The 16,932-nt window shown below is 31.1% G+C and overlaps 2 protein-coding genes across 2 annotated transcripts; one reads left to right on the top strand and one right to left on the bottom strand.

Moving 5' to 3' along the window:
* Positions 1-1,312: 1,312 nt before the first annotated feature.
* LOC132747715 (leucine-rich repeat protein soc-2 homolog) lies at positions 1,313-7,835 on the bottom strand. The gene is made up of 6 exons (XM_060737212.1): positions 7,793-7,835; positions 6,651-7,624; positions 4,755-4,895; positions 3,665-3,733; positions 1,990-2,205; positions 1,313-1,447 (listed from the first exon to the last, which is right to left on the bottom strand). The coding sequence occupies exons 2-6, from the start codon at positions 6,867-6,869 to the stop codon at positions 1,313-1,315; spliced, it is 780 nt and encodes a 259-aa protein (XP_060593195.1). The 5' UTR covers positions 6,870-7,624; positions 7,793-7,835.
* Positions 7,836-13,545: 5,710 nt separating this feature from the next.
* Positions 13,546-15,681, top strand: LOC132747716 (large ribosomal subunit protein eL32-like). Its single transcript, XM_060737213.1, has 3 exons — positions 13,546-13,694; positions 14,428-14,580; positions 15,471-15,681. Exons 1-3 carry the CDS (start codon positions 13,602-13,604, stop codon positions 15,627-15,629), a joined length of 405 nt encoding a protein of 134 aa, XP_060593196.1. The 5' UTR covers positions 13,546-13,601; the 3' UTR covers positions 15,630-15,681.
* The last annotated feature ends 1,251 nt before the right edge of the window (positions 15,682-16,932 follow it).

Consider the following 16,932-nt stretch of genomic DNA (forward strand, 5'->3'; position numbering starts at 1 on the left):
TCTGTGAAAGTTTGGTCAAAATCCTTTGAGAAATGTAGGAGGAGTTGCTCACAGATGAAATTGTTCACTATATATTCTGTATAAGGAAATAAAAACAAAGGGCCATAATTAGGTCAAATATTAAACAATCACAAAACGCTGACAATATGCCCCAGGGCACTTGATGACAAAGCTTCTGTGAAAGTTTGGTAAAAATCCGTAAAGAAATGTAAGAGTTGCGCACAGAAGAAATTGTTCACTATATATATTCTATATAAGGAAAAAAAACAAAGGCCATACTATAGGTCAAACATTATCCAATCACAAAAACCCCAACAATATGGGCCAGGGCACTTGATGACAAAGGTTCTGTGAAAGTTTGGTCAAAATACGTTGAGAAAATGTAGGAGGAGTTGCGCACAGAAAAAATTGTTAACTATATATTCTGTATAAGGAAAAAACAAAAGGGCCATAATTAGGTCAAATTATTATCCAATCACAAAACCCCGATAATATGCGCCAGGGCACTTGATGACAAAGGTTCTGTGAAAGTTTAGTCAAAATCTGTTGAGAAATGTAGGAGGAGTTGCGCACAGAAGAAAATTGTTTACGCCCGTCGCCCCGCCCATCTGCCCGCCGACATACCTCAATCTAATAACCAGTTTTTTTCCTTCGGAAAACCTGGTTAAAAATGAACATTCTTTTTATTCCTGAAAATTGTAATCTGCCAAGTGCAATTCAGTTGATAGCACTGTATTAAAAGCAGTTTCCATAATCTCTAAAACTATTTGATTTGAATTTGCATGTACAAGTTGAGCATAAATATACATAAATATTAATATATATAGTCTGCAGTGTTTGCTTTTAGTCAGTAACATGACTACATGTTTCGAAATTTCATCTAAAATGATGAATAGTTTTGTACAGATTGAAAGATTGGCATCTACAAGGTGTTTTAAATTATAAAACAGTAGGCACATCCAGTTGCCAAAAAAAAAGTTTGGAAGTGATAAATCGATGTACGGAAGAAAAACAAAGTGTTAACTGCCAACATTTCTAAAAAGGCACACTCAAAACTAGGCCTTTTAAACAAGTCAAACATCCAACAAAGTCCTTTTCTTTCCCACTTTAGATGACAAGATATGTATGCACCTATCCGATTTCTTATAGGAATATTTCATATCAAACTCTTACAACTGGTGAGCTAAGAATATTTTATTTTAGAATACTAAAAATTTTACTCAGCTACCGTCGTCTGCTACCCCACTGCCAACCAATAACATTGATTACATGTTATGTTACATATTAATCAACCATGGGTATACGACGATGCTCAGTTACATAAGCCGACAAAAAAGTGAAGATAACTTACAGTTAGATTCCTAATACCGTCACCAACTGTTTTTATTCTGTTAAATCTAATCAACAGTGTTGTCAGAGATCTCAACTGGTAAACCACCTCTGGAATCTGTAATTATATGAATACATTCATTTCTTTTATTATTAGATTCAATATGTGTTTTCATTTGTCTATAAAGTGCATGAGTATAGATGTTGATATTGTCTGAATATTATATTAGCATTTTGTGTTGGATATACTTATGAGCAAAATGGCATTTGAAGAAATCCTTTAGTACACCTTCATACCTAAATAAAACATTGTACATATCAACTATTTTGAAAATTGTTTTCATTATCAATCTTGATCATATTTCAGACAATTTTGTTATTCAACATAATCTGAATGATATACGTCATTGATAAAATTTACCGTATGTGGAAACATGACTTCCCTATGCAGCCTATTTGCAAATAATAGTGATAATTAGAACATCGCAAATAATACCAGATTTAGTTTTATATCATCAGTCAGTCGAGAAAACTGACTTGAAAGGGATAACGATGAGCTGACATTTATATTGTTAAATAAACCAATAGGTTAACTATTTTTAAAGAAAAAAAAAATCAATGTATTTTCTCAAGCAAATGTACAGTAATAAAAAAACGCACCTCTGTGAGTCTATTATGCCTAAGATCTAGCAATCTCAATTTCTTCAAATCCTCCATTGTATCGGGTAGATTTGTCAAAGAGTTTTCATTCAATGCAAACGTCTCCAGGTTCACCAGGCAACCAATCTCTATTGGCAGTTGAACAATCTTGTTTCCATAGAGATACAATTCTTTTAAGTGAACTAATTCTTTCACAGTTGGTGGTATCACAGTAATCTAAAACAATTTTTTTTTTTTAATCTTAATTCATTGGTTATTAAAATAATGACTCTGAAAAAAAAACACTATGTGTAGTGTACAAAGTTATTGTTTGAATATTGATAAAAAATAATTCAAAAATACATAATGGCAGAAATATGTTTCCATATTTACTAAAGGACTCATAGCAAATGCATGAAATCATTGTTAAAGGGTTTAAAAATCCTACTTAAAACAGCATATGTGTCTTTATTAAACTTAGACATTCTATGTTACAAAAGTGTTCGAAATTATTTTTTTCCACTTGGATTGCAGTATTTCAAATGAATTGTAACAAATTTAATTTGGTCAATCTATTAAAGTGTAAAAAGCTATATATATCTGCTGCCTATATACCATAAAATTATTCTTAGAATTTAAAATAATACTTCCAAATTACCTGTATGAAAGAAATATGTTTGTATATTTCCTTAAAAGCAAATGGCGAATCAGGAAATATTTGCTAAAAGGTTAAACCCCTACTCGTACTAGCTTTACAATATTTTGTTCCTGAACATTTTCTTCTCTTTACACTTAATATTCATGTGTGTTATATAAAAAGAAACATTCTACATTACTCAAAACAAAAAAGATTATAGAAACAACCTTGTTTTACTATTTATGATTTATAAATTAAAAAATATTTTTTCAGGAATAGCTTTATATTTGGTGTACATAGTAAATAGACTTTTCATAAAAAATAATTTCAAACACTATCTTGAAAGATCCCTACTCTGACCTTTAATTTGAATAACAATAGATTTAACCACAAACATTGACATGTGCTCTTTTGTAAACAAAATGTTGTTGTGAAATTCTTATTGAAGCCACTAATGTGATAATTACAATTAGACAGGTCAGGGATCTATCGTTGCCAAGTGTTTATGACTGACATTCGATACACATGAAAATTTTAAAATTAAATACAACTTTGAAAAAAAAACATAAACATATCAATGATATGTTGGACCAATCCATTACTGAAAGGAGGGTTTATCTGACCTTAAAATAAAATTAAACCCTTTCTCTACCAGAACAGAAAGTGATTGGTCGCATCAAATTCAAAACTGAGGTACCATCATAATAATCACAATAGTTTGTAGTAAGTAAGAGTATAACATACCTATAATAATCGCAATAGTTTGTAGTAAGTAAGAGTATTACATACCTATAATAATCGCAATAGTTTGTAGTAAGTAATAGTATTACATACCTATAATAATCGCAATAGTTTGTAGTAAGAAAGAGTATTACATACCTATAATAATCGCAATAGTTTGTAGTAAGTAATAGTATTACATACCTATAATAATCGCAATAGTTTGTAGTAAGTAATAGTATTACATACCTATAATAATCGCAATAGTTTGTAGTAAGTAATAGTATTACATACCTATAATAATCGCAATAGTTTGTAGTAAGAAAGAGTATTACATACCTGTGATTTACTCAGATCTAATCGAGTTGACTGATCTTCTTTACATTTCTTGAAAACTTTTCCCACATCCTGTGAAGAAATTCAAAATATCTTACAAATTTGTAGCTATTCTTTTAATTGAACTATATGTTCTTTTTCAGGAAATCAAGCAGAAAAACTGCGAGTAAAGTAGTGAATCAATAGCTTACTGCGCTAATGCTCTATTAACTGAGCGAAAAGGCTAAAATACATGTTGTCCTAGTTAAACAAAAGGTTCCAGGCCTAGTCACAATGATGTTACACATTATGTATTTTATGTTACTCAGACTGAACCAACTCTTGATTAGTCTTAGGATCTGTTTAGAAACGGGGAATAATTTGGTAAATTCAATGCAAAGCTAAGTCTTGGTGATAAGTGACCAACAATTATGATCCCAAATACAACTGCAGATTAAAGTGAGAACCATCAGTGGTTGCAGAGACAGGACTAGCACCAAGTGTTGTCAAAATCTTCAAAGGGGTAGCTCACTATGTCTTGAAATAAGGGTTTTTAACAGTGACTCCCCAAAGACATGTGTAAAGCTTTAAGTGAAAACATTACTGAATAACGATAATGGTCATAGATATATGAAGTTAAATGCTAAATTTTCAATGCAACTGTGGCTGTGAATAGGAATTCTGTATTACTTTTAGGATAGCGGCTAGCCACAATATTCTACATTATAGTGGAGCTAAAAATAATTGCATAGTTATAATTTCCATGTTATTTGCGATTAATGGCCAATTTTTCAGTAATTTTCACCATATTTCTACTGCGTTACTTACACAGTAAGGGTAAATTTTGCATATTTTAACCTCTTTTTTGTAATTTACATAGATTTTAAGTGCCGTTTTAAATGTGCATATTATTTTCTCTGTCAGCTTAACAATATTTTACTTTTGAATACATTTTCAAAATTTTCATGAACATTAGCAGGAATCTGGAGGCATGCTGCTTTAATAATTATTTTTACGTTTCTTGCCTGTAATAACTCTTTCTAAATATAATTATTAAAGTATGAAATTAAAAAAAAAGACATTTCTAGATAAAATGTTTCATCATTGCACTTACAAGATCTGCTTTAAGTGGGTTCCTATTCCTAATCTGTTTAGGTTGTCGTTGTCCAGGCATCTGAAGGACAACAGACTTTACTACATTGCCGGCCTGTTGGCTGGCAGCAGGATTTGCACATGCTCCACTGCTCTTCTTTTCCTGAAAATATAACAAACTAAACTTAAATCTACAAAGAAATAACCTCCTACAGATCTAAAAGTACAGATTAGGTCTTGGCTCTTTAATAATAAAGCCTAAATATTACATGAATTTAATGACACTATAAAATTTATCAGACAGTTAATAAATTGTAAATGTTTGTTTTTGATAACTGAATAAAAAAGCTACATGTATAATATAGAGAAAATAGTGTAAATACATAATATAAAGTTTTCTGATTACTTTTAACATTTGTTTTTTTAGCTATATCATGAAAAAAGGTTCAAGCTTGAACTGGTATTTGATTTACAGGTAAACATTGATGTGACTGGTAGAACTGGAACCAATGATCACTGGTAAGAAACAATCATTTGAGCTGCGTCACGACAAAACCAACATAATGGGTTTGCAACCAGCATGGATCCAGACCAGCCTGCGCATCGATCGCACAGTCTGATCAGGATCCATGCTGTTCGCTTACAAACCCTATATCAAGTAGAAAAACTGATAGCAAACAGCATGGATCCTGATCAGACTGTGCGGATGCGCAGGCTGGTCTGGATCCATGCTGGTCGCAAACCCAATATGTTGGTTTTGTCGTGACGCGGCTCAATTTTTTAAAACTACATGATGACATGTAGGCCACTGCTCAACTAGATTTCTGTTTTAGACTAAAAAATCATCAGTTGCCATAACTTAACTTTTGAGAAAGAAACAGCTTGAATTGTAGGAAACAATAAAGGTTGTTTTTTTTAATTTTACATAAAAAGCAGACCCCTGTGATTTTTAAATATTAAATAGTATTGGGTAACTATTCGTAAGTATAACTTAAACTTTGGTTTATGAAGATTTTATTACAGTTTGATTGTATAGGAAGCAATAAGCTTATAGATAGTTAATACACTTTTGAATCATTTCCTTTCCTTTCACTTATATATTTCTTGTTAAATTTTCATATGTTATTAAAATAATAGACTATAGTATCTAAATATTGTACAAAATGAAGAAAGAATCAATTATGTTCAGATATAAATTTTAAATATAAGCATTCAGCAACAATACCGGGATGTCAAAAAAAGCTCTACTGTATATCCATTTTGTCAAACATCTAACTAAAATTACCAGTCAGTAGTATTTATAACTTAATTAAGTATTAAATTTCTGTCTAGTTTTTAAATTTTGTACAAATATCAACAATAGGGGCTTCACTTTCTTTCCTTAACAATTCATCATTTAATATCTTAAAAAAAATTCACCCGCATAAAAATGCCTCTGTATGGTTGAATGGCTAGACAGCAAAATGGTGCCAATTTGAAAAATGATATTCAAGAACAGTAACGAAATCTTCATGTGTACCCCAATCACTGTGATATCATTTCTGCTTTCATCCGGTCACAAAACACAATTGGGAACAAAGACAAAATGTTTAAAACGAATTTAAACACTTAAAACTAATCTTTTTTCTATATAAAAGATCTATACAAGTTTGTTTAAAACTTAAGTCTGTAAAAAATGATAATTTAAAAAAGTCAGTTTATTCACTTGAAAAAAAAAGGTGTTAAAATTTAATGATGCCATAATAGGTGTTATGTTGATTGGTAGATGGATAAGCTAAATCTAACTTATTAAGAATAAACTTTCAATGTTGCCTTTAAAAAAGTTCCATCCTTTACCTACCACTAAAATTTCATTAAACCACAAGACATCTTTTTTTCAAAATTGAAAATACAATTAAGCCATGTAAGAATTAAATACCTTATTTCCAGAAAAAATCAAAGATGATGATTCCAGAGAATTTGTAAGGTCATTTACACTAGGGTCACTTTCTGGTCCTGAATTAGCATCTTCCTGTTCCAGAGAAGACATTTTGCTATGTCCTGCAATAGGTACTTCTTTTTCACCAGTAAAATCTGCAAGTCTTGAAGCTACAGCATCATTTCCTTTTCCTTTAGTGCCCTTTTTGGATATTGACATGGCCGGTCATACATTTATGTTGTTTATTGTTTCCTGCCAACTAATAAAAAAAGTAATAGCCTCTTGTAGCCTTTACAAACAATTCACTTGTAACTCCTTCTATTTTCTTTTTCACTACTTGTGCCCAAACATCTAATTTTTCATTTAAGTCAGACACATAAATTATCCAGATTGATATCTATTTCGAAACTCTTAGGTAGTGTCACATTCCTTTTCAAAAGAATGTTACTTGAATAGAGTACCAAATATTTGGGTGATGATACTGTAATTATACCGTGACCTTCTACCTACTCACTTAAAGTGTTGCTTTATAAGTGTATTTTGTAACCCACTATAGTAAATTAATATCAGTACTTAAAACTTTGTCCTGTCTGCACACTATGACAAAGGCTTCAGCATTTGATTGGGTGATAAAAACATCTGCGTAACTGTTATTGAATAGAAAGTTTAAATCATTTAATCTTTTTTTAACAAAGTAGTTTAAACCAATGAGAATCTGTTTGGTTTAAGTTCACCAATTAAGAATCAATTAACTGAGCGTAAACCACTTTAAAACTGGTAGTCAACATAGTAACTATTTAAGATCTGTCATGTTGGGAGATATTCTGTGTCACTGATTGTAAAGACAAAAACAACAGACATCAGCTGATATTTCACACAGACCTAACGAGTAGACACATCACATTACATGATCTTCTAGTAGAATCCAAAACGAGGCTGAAACACAAATCAGGAATTTTGTGACCGTCATGGCCCTGAAAAAGAAACAAGGATATTGATTGAGTGCAGAACGTGACGAATACGGGCATTAAAACTTGCGGTCAAAGTTAAATGGGCAACATGCAATCGATGCTACAAATTTATAATATTAAGTGTGATTTGCACATTTTGACAATTTATTTCAGTGACATCGATTTACTTACTATTACTTTAGTAGTTGCGCACAAGACTGCGCAAGAAAATGTAGGAAGTGACGTAAAATCAAGCTTTTCCTTGATACGGATTATACAGGCATGTGTCAAAATTATGTGCATGTTATATTTTACTATGTACACCATGGCTTAGTTTCACATAAGTCAATCTCGCAATAAAGATTTTTTTCTTTCAAGAGAAGGCATGTCTATAATTCATACTGTAAACTATTTGGTAAATTATCTTCCACAATATATAAAAGAAATTGATACAATGAGTTTTGTCACAGTCATAATATAAAGTCCGATGTTATTATGAATTTTAGGCTAGTTGTTCCGATTGCAGACGGAATATTTCATAAACTTAGCGCGCGATCTATTATATTTCAATAGGAATCTTTTCAACTTGGTGCATTATAGAGTCAAAATCACATACAAACTATGTACATGTTAAAAAGAAATATAACTAAAATCCCATGACCAAGCAAAATTTAATAAGTAATTCCAGAGACACTTAAAACTTAATAAAATTAAAATTCATGGTAATTCATGACCTAAACATTTTATTCAACATGGACAATGATACGATTATAATTTCAAACTCAAACTCAAATAATTTTATTGCATAAAATATACAATATATATTTATAGCACATACGTACAACGAAGACATGGATTTTTTCAAGGAGCACAAAAATTCAACTTTAAACGCTTGAATTCATAATAAAACTTAATAATATACTAGTATATAATTTTTTTGAATGGGGTGGAAACCGCTGACCTCAGATATGATTTAGATTTTAGATTTACTCAAGCAAATCCCAAAAGACCATAGACCCATGAGGACAACATATGTACAAAAAAATCAACATATGAACATAAAATGTTGATTATATGTATGGGAGGCACAGGTTGTAGCCAATCCTAAATTATTTATAGTGCAATATGAACAGCGTCTAAAAGACCAGTTTGTGCAAAATTGGCAATTAAAGTGTCTAGAAAATGTAAAATTAAATCATTATGTTATGTTTAAGACTACCTTTAAAAGTGAAAAATATATTTCTGTTATAGATATTGACAAATATAGAAAATGTTTTGCTAGTTTTAGAAGCTCTGCACATTGTTTAATGGTTGAAAAGGGTAGGCATTTTAATATTGATAGAGAACATCGTGATTGTATGTATTGTGAATCAATGTTAGAGGACGAATATCACTTTCTTATTGTGTGTTCTTTATATGCAAATTTACGTTCTTACTATATACCATTGTATTATTATCAATATCCGAATGTTCAAAAGTTCTACTCTTTGATGGCAACTGAAGACGAGTCATTGATACGTAATGTTGCTATGTATATTTATTATGCAATGAAAGAAAGGGATAATTTTCTTAAATGTTTTGAATAATTTATATTCAGATTGTATTTTATAATTGTATTAGAAATTCGTATTGCCAATTTGTATTGTATATTGTATACACTGTGTATGGGCCGGAGGCCTCTTGTACAATAAAGATATTGAATATGTATCAAGTATATATTTACTCATTTATTTTTTTGGTTAAATATATAACAGTTTATATGCCACATAAATACATGTATAACAAATAGCACATTATATTAAGTAGAAAGACAAGATATGATTCGATATAACATAAGTGGTTTATACCACAGTAAGTAGGTATATACTTGAAATACAGACCAAAGCTTAAAATTTTAATTTTACTTAAAACACTCGATATAATAATTAAATAAGACTGAAGAAATACATGAAAGTAAATGATAAAATATATGGCAAAATGAAAAAAATATAGGTAGTTAATATAGGTAGTTAAAGTAATGTAAAAAGATCTCACTAAAATCTAAAGATTTAAAATTAAATTATAAATTAAATAAAAAGAGGCATACACTTAATCAAGTCCTAAAACTGAAAACATATTGCTAAAATATTTTAGCATAGAGAAAAAGAAAAACACGTGTGCAACATAAATAGTTAAGAAAGCATGTATTACTGAGTGTAAGCTAGAAGAAGCAGGAAGGAAAATTATTTATAATACGATAATATTCTGCCATATGTAAGCTGCAAGTCACACAATTCGCAGCTAAACTCTGAGCAATTGAATTTAGGCATATAACTTTAGTATAAAAAGCATAATATTTGTGTAAACATAATAAACGTAATAGCCAAGCTGAAACAAACAAAATTCCATTTAAACAGTTCTGGACAGGCATTTAGAAGGCTTTTGAAATGTTCCCGTCTTATGCGTTTAGGTAGTGACTGCCATAGTTTTGGTGAACCAGAAAGAAAAGATTTGTTTCCATACCATGTGCCACGTGTATAATCAATGGCAGCTTACGTGAATTCGAGATGACGGAGAGGGTCGACAGGGCAAAAATAATTAAATATTTGCGTCCAGATTGTGACGTTATAGTAGCATATTTTAAGTTTATTTACGTATGGGTATATTATCGTACTATTTATATGAGCTTTTGGAGTACTTCTGTCTTAAAGTATATTAAAGTCTTGATTTATGCTTGTAAGCAAATATATATTAATCTGGTTTATATTACCCTAAAATAAAACAGTATAAAATCTTTTTAGGTTTTGTCTGAACGAAAATATGAAAAAATAGGCTCGTACTTCATATTGAAAATTGCAAGACGTTCAACGTGCAGAAAACCGATCACGTGATTAAAAAACAACAAGGACTGTGAGTGGATCTACAAAATAACTTTTGATGTAAACATACCAGTAATTTGACGGGGCAAATTTTTCAATTTATGTAAAAGAAGTGATTATTAAAACTCCAGAAAAATAATGTCTATTTCGGTAATAAGAATGGTAATGTATTATGATAGAAAAAGATGTCATAGATTTCAATCAAAATCCCCGAAGAATACCATATAAAACCTGAAATTTATCAACGACTATGTCAGTTATACTTTGGTTTGTAAAAGTATATATTAATCAAAATAATAGTATATTCATTTTATTTTTATATTTTTGTCGATTTTTTATTCTCATCATAAATAAACCGACTTTGACATGATATGATTAAACGACACAAAATGGGTTTTCGTACACATTTTTACCATTATTAAAGATTATAGTTCTTGTTGTTTGTTTGTGGAAATAGGAAAATTCAGGAAAAGTAACACCAATTAATACTCTCAAACATGGTAAAAATCAAAGGCAAAAAGAAAAAAGTTTAAGTAAGGTAAGTTAAAATTAGAAAATTTGCATCAATATGCAGAAGAATATAACTCCATTGTGTTGTAAAATTCTATGAGGGCGGTGACACTTCTGTATTCTAAAGTACAGAATACAAAAACCTGTCCCTGTTGCTTTTAAAAAAAGTACATTGGCACGATCCAGCAATCGATTGCCGGATGTAACTATCTAAATGACGCTAAATATATATTGATAGATGGATGGACAAGGTAAAGCATTATACAACACAACATAAGCTTTATGTTAGCTTTTACTATCGACTGTATATATGACATAATGCATAAGAGTGATACGGATACATTTTAATGTAAACTAAAAGGTTATGGATATGATACCTCAAAGAACATCTATTATTTTAGAACGCGAGAAAATTCGGATATAAAATTCATTTAAACAATTACAAAGTTTAGAAATGGATGTTTACTGCAGAACATATGATAAATATATGAAACTCGTGTTTAATGAGGGTCAATCCGCATAGGACATGCACAGTGAAAATTATGTAGTCTAAAAATAAAACAATGTGTGCCGGCGTGGTCGTGGTTCAAGCCGTTGTTACCTTGAGCAAGAAACATTACTTTCATTGCATAGTTACAGGTTGGTTCTATGAACGGATTCGAGATTGTGCCAATAAGGTTAATTATAGCCTCCAACAAAATCGATCTAAAATTAATTTGTATAAACTAAGCTAAAAATAAAAAATTATTACATTTTAGTTTTAATAGTAAATACCTTTCACATATTTCATATATTTAACTAATTAATTAAGATAAAAATATTGCACTTTATTTAATCAAAAGTTAAGGAATTAAGTGATCTGTGTTTAATAAAACGTAAAATTATTATAAGGTTGTAGAAAAAGCACAAAATCAATGATATATTTATAAATGACTATCACGGTTACGGGCCAGTTTTCAGAACAAATTACAGGACTGGGCCGATAGAGAGTCTGTTAAAAGGAGTTACTGTAGAAGTTGATTCGAAATTGTGAAATGTCAAACGTTTCAAGGATGGAGCTTTATATTACATCATATATTTTGTAATAAAAGTCTATACTTCAAGAAGAAAGTTGTTCAAGATATTTCCATTTTAAAATATTAATTATTTTAAGGTGGCGCGATAGCTCAGTTGGGTTAAATTTGATATAAATGACTACCACGGTAACGGGCCAGTTTTCAGAACAAATTACAGGACTGGGCCGATAGAGAGTCTGTTAAAAGGAGTTACTGTAGAAGTTGATTCGAAATTGTGAAATGTCATTTCAGGGATGTATATATAAATAAACGTTTCAAGGATGGAGCTTTATATTACATCATATATTTTGTAATAAAAGTCTATATTTCAAGAAGAAAGTTGTTCAAGATATTTCCATTTTAAAATATTGATTATTTTAGTGACACTACTAGTGTAATTTTAATTTGACATAACATATACCTGGTTGTTGACATTGCCGTATGAGTTATTAATTGTCTCATTTATTTGCAACGGATGATTATTATTTTGCCATGGATGGCAACTAAGAAGACGGTTAGACGTGAAAGCCACCTTAAAAATAAATATAAAAATATTAATTCCAGATCAACCACCCAATACAGAGACTTTTATAACAGATATTTCAATATCGCTCTGTGTCCGAATAGTATTCTAGATGTGAATCGGTACATTGATAGCACCTTTATACAAATGGCAAAATATGCTTATAAATAAGTCTGATGTGTAATTTTGGATGAATAATATGCTAATATATTCATTTTCATTTTCTCAATTTTAAGTTTTGATTCCGGAATACCGGACCCGTGGATATAGTGTTCGACCAAGACCAACTTCCTTTTCCGGTTATATCTTGTAAGTTTAGTTGCTATTTTCACCTGCCAGTATTAATCTATGTATATCACTACAATCTGTTGGTTATTTCATATATTTACATACTATTTATTTTGCTTGAGGTATTTTCTAAATACTTTATAAGTTTAATGCAGAACGAAACGCTAATGTAATGTGGAGAAGAGAATTAAGTAACGCATGAAAGTAGTATTTTAGATTTCATTTGTGATCGGAATAAACAATTCAACTTACTATTTTAATTTCTTTAGCATACTGTACTTCTACATCTTCATGTTATTGCTTAACAATCAATTCTGATGCAAGACCTGTCGAGGCTTTTCCACCCTATTGCAAGGGGCCAAAATAAGCCATCATTCCCAATCCAAAAATAGTTGCTTTTTTCACCCAATTCTAAAATAAATTCCCAATAGCAGCCTGTTTTAACCTTTTGTTTAAAAGAAATGACATATATCATCATACATATTATAAAGACCCTGTGTGTTGATAATTGTGGAAAACCCTGCCTGTTGATTATTGAAAGTTATTGATTTAGTGACATGAGCAAATTTCAATAGTAACAAGTCGCAAGTCTTTATTAGCAAGAAAGAAACCAATATTATTGTAAAGTCAGGAGTATGAGTGTAGTTACAAATGCTTAAAAAGAACATCATAGTTGCAAAATTTAACTTTAGTACTTACTGCAAGTGCTTGTATCTAATAATTGTTTTGATGAACTTGTGTTTATCTCTTTCAGTTAAGGCCTAAAGATGGCCATTCGACCTTTGAAGAAGGACAAGAAGGTTGTCAAGAGGACGAAGAAGTTCATTCGTCATCAATCAGATCGATATGTTAAAGTGAAGGTATTTAACTCGAGCTTGTTAATGTTCTAAGCGATTTTTTCCCATAAATTGGGAATGGGTCAGTTATTGTGGTAAAATTGTCATACTGTGAATTGCTTTCCTAAATTTTGAATTGTGATTTTATAATTATACAACAACTTAAATTGTAACATTTTCGGATTCACCTTAGGGCCGACAAAATCTGATTTTGACTGACTTGTCTATTTTATCTGAAGCATTTCTCAACTTGTCAGTTTGATATTTATTTTGTAAATTCTTAAAAAGAACTTCCACTTGCCTGTAAAGGCTGGGACAACCTTGGCAGTATGGACAATTGATCTTGCTGTCTCTGCACCCTGATCTTTTCTATTTTCTACCCCAATAAAAAAAAACTCATTTGGTTTACCAAAACAGCTTTATTAGATGTTGATCTTTAAATTTGAAACAAAGGCATTAGATAAGCAGCTTAGATGGTAGGTTGCATCGCATAGATGTGCATGTTGCTGTGTCTTATTGTAATAATTGCATAGGCATATCTTTGTAGAGTCAGTGTGAAGAAATTCAAGAATGGTGCAATTCTATTCTTTGCCACATATGAAGAAGATTTTTTATACCCAAAATCTATATGCAAGTGCGATATAAAAATTTGTTTCTGCTAGTGTATATGAAAGGCAATGATAATTGTCAATAAGGGACATTATGTTAAAAACAATTTTGACTTTAAGATTAAAACTTGTCTTGCTTTGTATTTCAGCAAAACTGGCGCAAACCAAAAGGTATTGACAACAGAGTGAGAAGACGTTTCAAGGGACAATATTTGATGCCAAATATTGGTTATGGTACTGCCAAGAAACAAAGGCATATCATGCCTGATGGATTTAAGAAATTTCTTGTACACAATGTTGCAGTAAGTGTTTCCATTGTTTAACTAGACACTTTAGTCTATTGGAATTTAAATTCTACATTATTATGATTATGATCAAGACTGTGAAGTTGGTGTTAACTTTACTACATCATACATGTGATGAGGATAAAATTTATGATATTTTAGAAATAAAGAATTTGTGTGTTGAGCATTATTTTTACAAATCATTTTCTTGTATTTACAATAGTCATGTACAACAGTAGCCAGTGTTTTGTTAATGGGTTTTGAGGTCTTTGAATTGTGAAAATTAGTGTCGTAATGCTTTGTGAAGGTAGTCTCTATTTTTACACTGTTTAAATGTTGCTGCTAAATGGGTAAACAGTTAAAATTTGTTGTTCTAAATATCTTGAGTAATGAAAAGCAACTGAATTGAAGTCCCATATTTAAATTTCTCTATTTTTTATGTTTTTCAGTCATTGACGTCTTTGTCAACTACAATTTGACATTGTGAATTTTCATTAAAATATTGTGGGGGGAAATTTTTGGCTTTGTGAATGGGGCCATATTGTGCCCCAAAACTGAATGAAAAACACTCAACTAGCAGTCATACTGTAAACATTTTTTTATCATTTCTAATTATTGCCATGTATTGTTTCCCTAGCAAATGACCAGACAATGGTGTTCACTATACAGAAGAAATTTACAATAAATAAACTGCATTGCAAACATCTGTACATTTTTTATCCTGGGTCAAGGGAAATTTATCTCCGTAACAATTGATCTTTTGGTGTTAAGTCTAATGGTCATTTGTCTGTCACTGCTGTAGGATAAGTAAGTAGGATAAGAAGTTGGTCTTTGGTGGAGAAGTTGTCACTTGTTAGTTATCCAGGAAAATCATTTTGGTTGTCATTTCTGAATGATTTTTTTTTCAGGAACTTGAAGTTTTGTTGATGCAGAATAGAACATTTGCTGCCGAAATTGCACATAACGTATCGAGCAAAAAACGAAAGACCATTGTAGAACGTGCACAACAATTGGCCATCAAAGTGACCAATCCCAATGCCAGACTGCGATCTGAGGAGGATGAGTAGACTGGTTTTCTGTGTACATAAAACAAGAAAAATAAAAGAAAAAACTCCACAATGTTTTTGTGTTTTTGTAAAGCAGCATGCCTCTAGATTCTTGCTGATTTTCATGAAAATTTTGAAAATGTACATAAAGTAAAATGTCAAGTGAATAAAGAAGTAATTTTCACATTTATAACAGCCCATGCAATGCAAGTAAATTACTGGAAAGAGGTCAAAATATGCAAAATCAGCCTTTGCTGTCATAGTCATGCAGATAAATACATGTAAATAAAATAACTTCAATCTTGAATTTTTTTCTCGAGTTTGATTTTCTTGAAATACTTGGGCTTATCTGGAGGCATGCAGCTTTAAGAATAAAACAGCTAGTTTGTCCTAGTTTTCCAAACTAAAGGGGAAAAACTGAAGATATGAGACACATGAAAATCAAATACTTCTACCATGAAAGAAATAAAATAAGTGCAACATCCAATACTGAGTTCAAGGTTAACATGCGGCTTTCCTGGCAGTAAATTTTATATCCAAGGTTGCTATTGTACATCTCAAAGACAAATGTTTTGGACATAATGGCCATGTGTCGCATGCACGAATTTGGTCACGTAGATAAAAAGTACAAGTACACTGGTGTTTGTATGGATTTAAACATTATTATACCCCCCGAAACGAAGTTTAGCCTTAGGGGGGTTTATAGGAGTCACTCGGTAGTTGGTCGGTCGGTCCAGCCGTCCATTGCATTTTCCTTGTCCGGAGCATAGCTTGAAGACTAATGGTTGGAATTCAATATAACTTCATACAATGATCAAGTACATTGAGAGGAAGTGCAGTGCACAATAACCATAACTCTATCTAAAGTAATAACAGAGTTATTGCCCTTTGTTACTTTTCCTTGTTCGGAGCATAACTTGAAAAATACTGGTTGTAATTCAAAACAACTTCATACAATGGTCAAGCACAATAAGGGGAAGTGCAGTGCACAAGAACCATAACTCTATCTAAAGTAATTACAGAGTTATTGCCCTTTGTTACTTTTCCATTGCTTTCTTTTGTCCGGACCATAACTTGAAGACTAATGGTTGGAATTCAATATAACTTCATACAATGGTCATGCTCATTGAGAGGAAGTGCAGTGCACAACAACCATAACTCTATCTTCACTAATTGCAGTGTAATTGCCCTTTGTTACTTTTCCTTGTCCGGAGCTTATCTTGAAAACTACTGGTTGGAATTCAAAACAACTTCATACAATGGTCAAGTACAATAAGGGGAAGTGCAGTGCACAAGAACCATTACTCTATCTAAAGTAATAACA

The sequence above is a fragment of the Ruditapes philippinarum genome, unplaced genomic scaffold (assembly GCF_026571515.1).
Source record: "Ruditapes philippinarum isolate M1 unplaced genomic scaffold, ASM2657151v2 ctg17410_1_1_1_1, whole genome shotgun sequence".
Lineage (NCBI taxonomy): Eukaryota > Metazoa > Mollusca > Bivalvia > Venerida > Veneridae > Ruditapes > Ruditapes philippinarum.

Bases quoted from the DNA above. Each gene is read 5' to 3' on its own strand.
- LOC132747715 (XM_060737212.1), bottom strand. From the start codon at position 6,869: ATGTCAATATCCAAAAAGGGCACTAAAGGAAAAGGAAATGATGCTGTA. The intron at 3,734-4,754 runs GTAAGTGCAATG...ATTTCTTCACAG, and splicing joins ACCCACTTAAAGCAGATCTT to GATGTGGGAAAAGTTTTCAA. The intron at 2,206-3,664 runs GTATGTAATACT...AAATTGTTTTAG, and splicing joins TAGATCTGAGTAAATCACAG to ATTACTGTGATACCACCAAC.
- LOC132747716 (XM_060737213.1), top strand. From the start codon at position 13,602: ATGGCCATTCGACCTTTGAAGAAGGACAAGAAGGTTGTCAAGAGGACG. The intron at 13,695-14,427 runs GTATTTAACTCG...TTTGTATTTCAG, and splicing joins ATCGATATGTTAAAGTGAAG to CAAAACTGGCGCAAACCAAA. The intron at 14,581-15,470 runs GTAAGTGTTTCC...TTTTTTTTTCAG, and splicing joins TTCTTGTACACAATGTTGCA to GAACTTGAAGTTTTGTTGAT.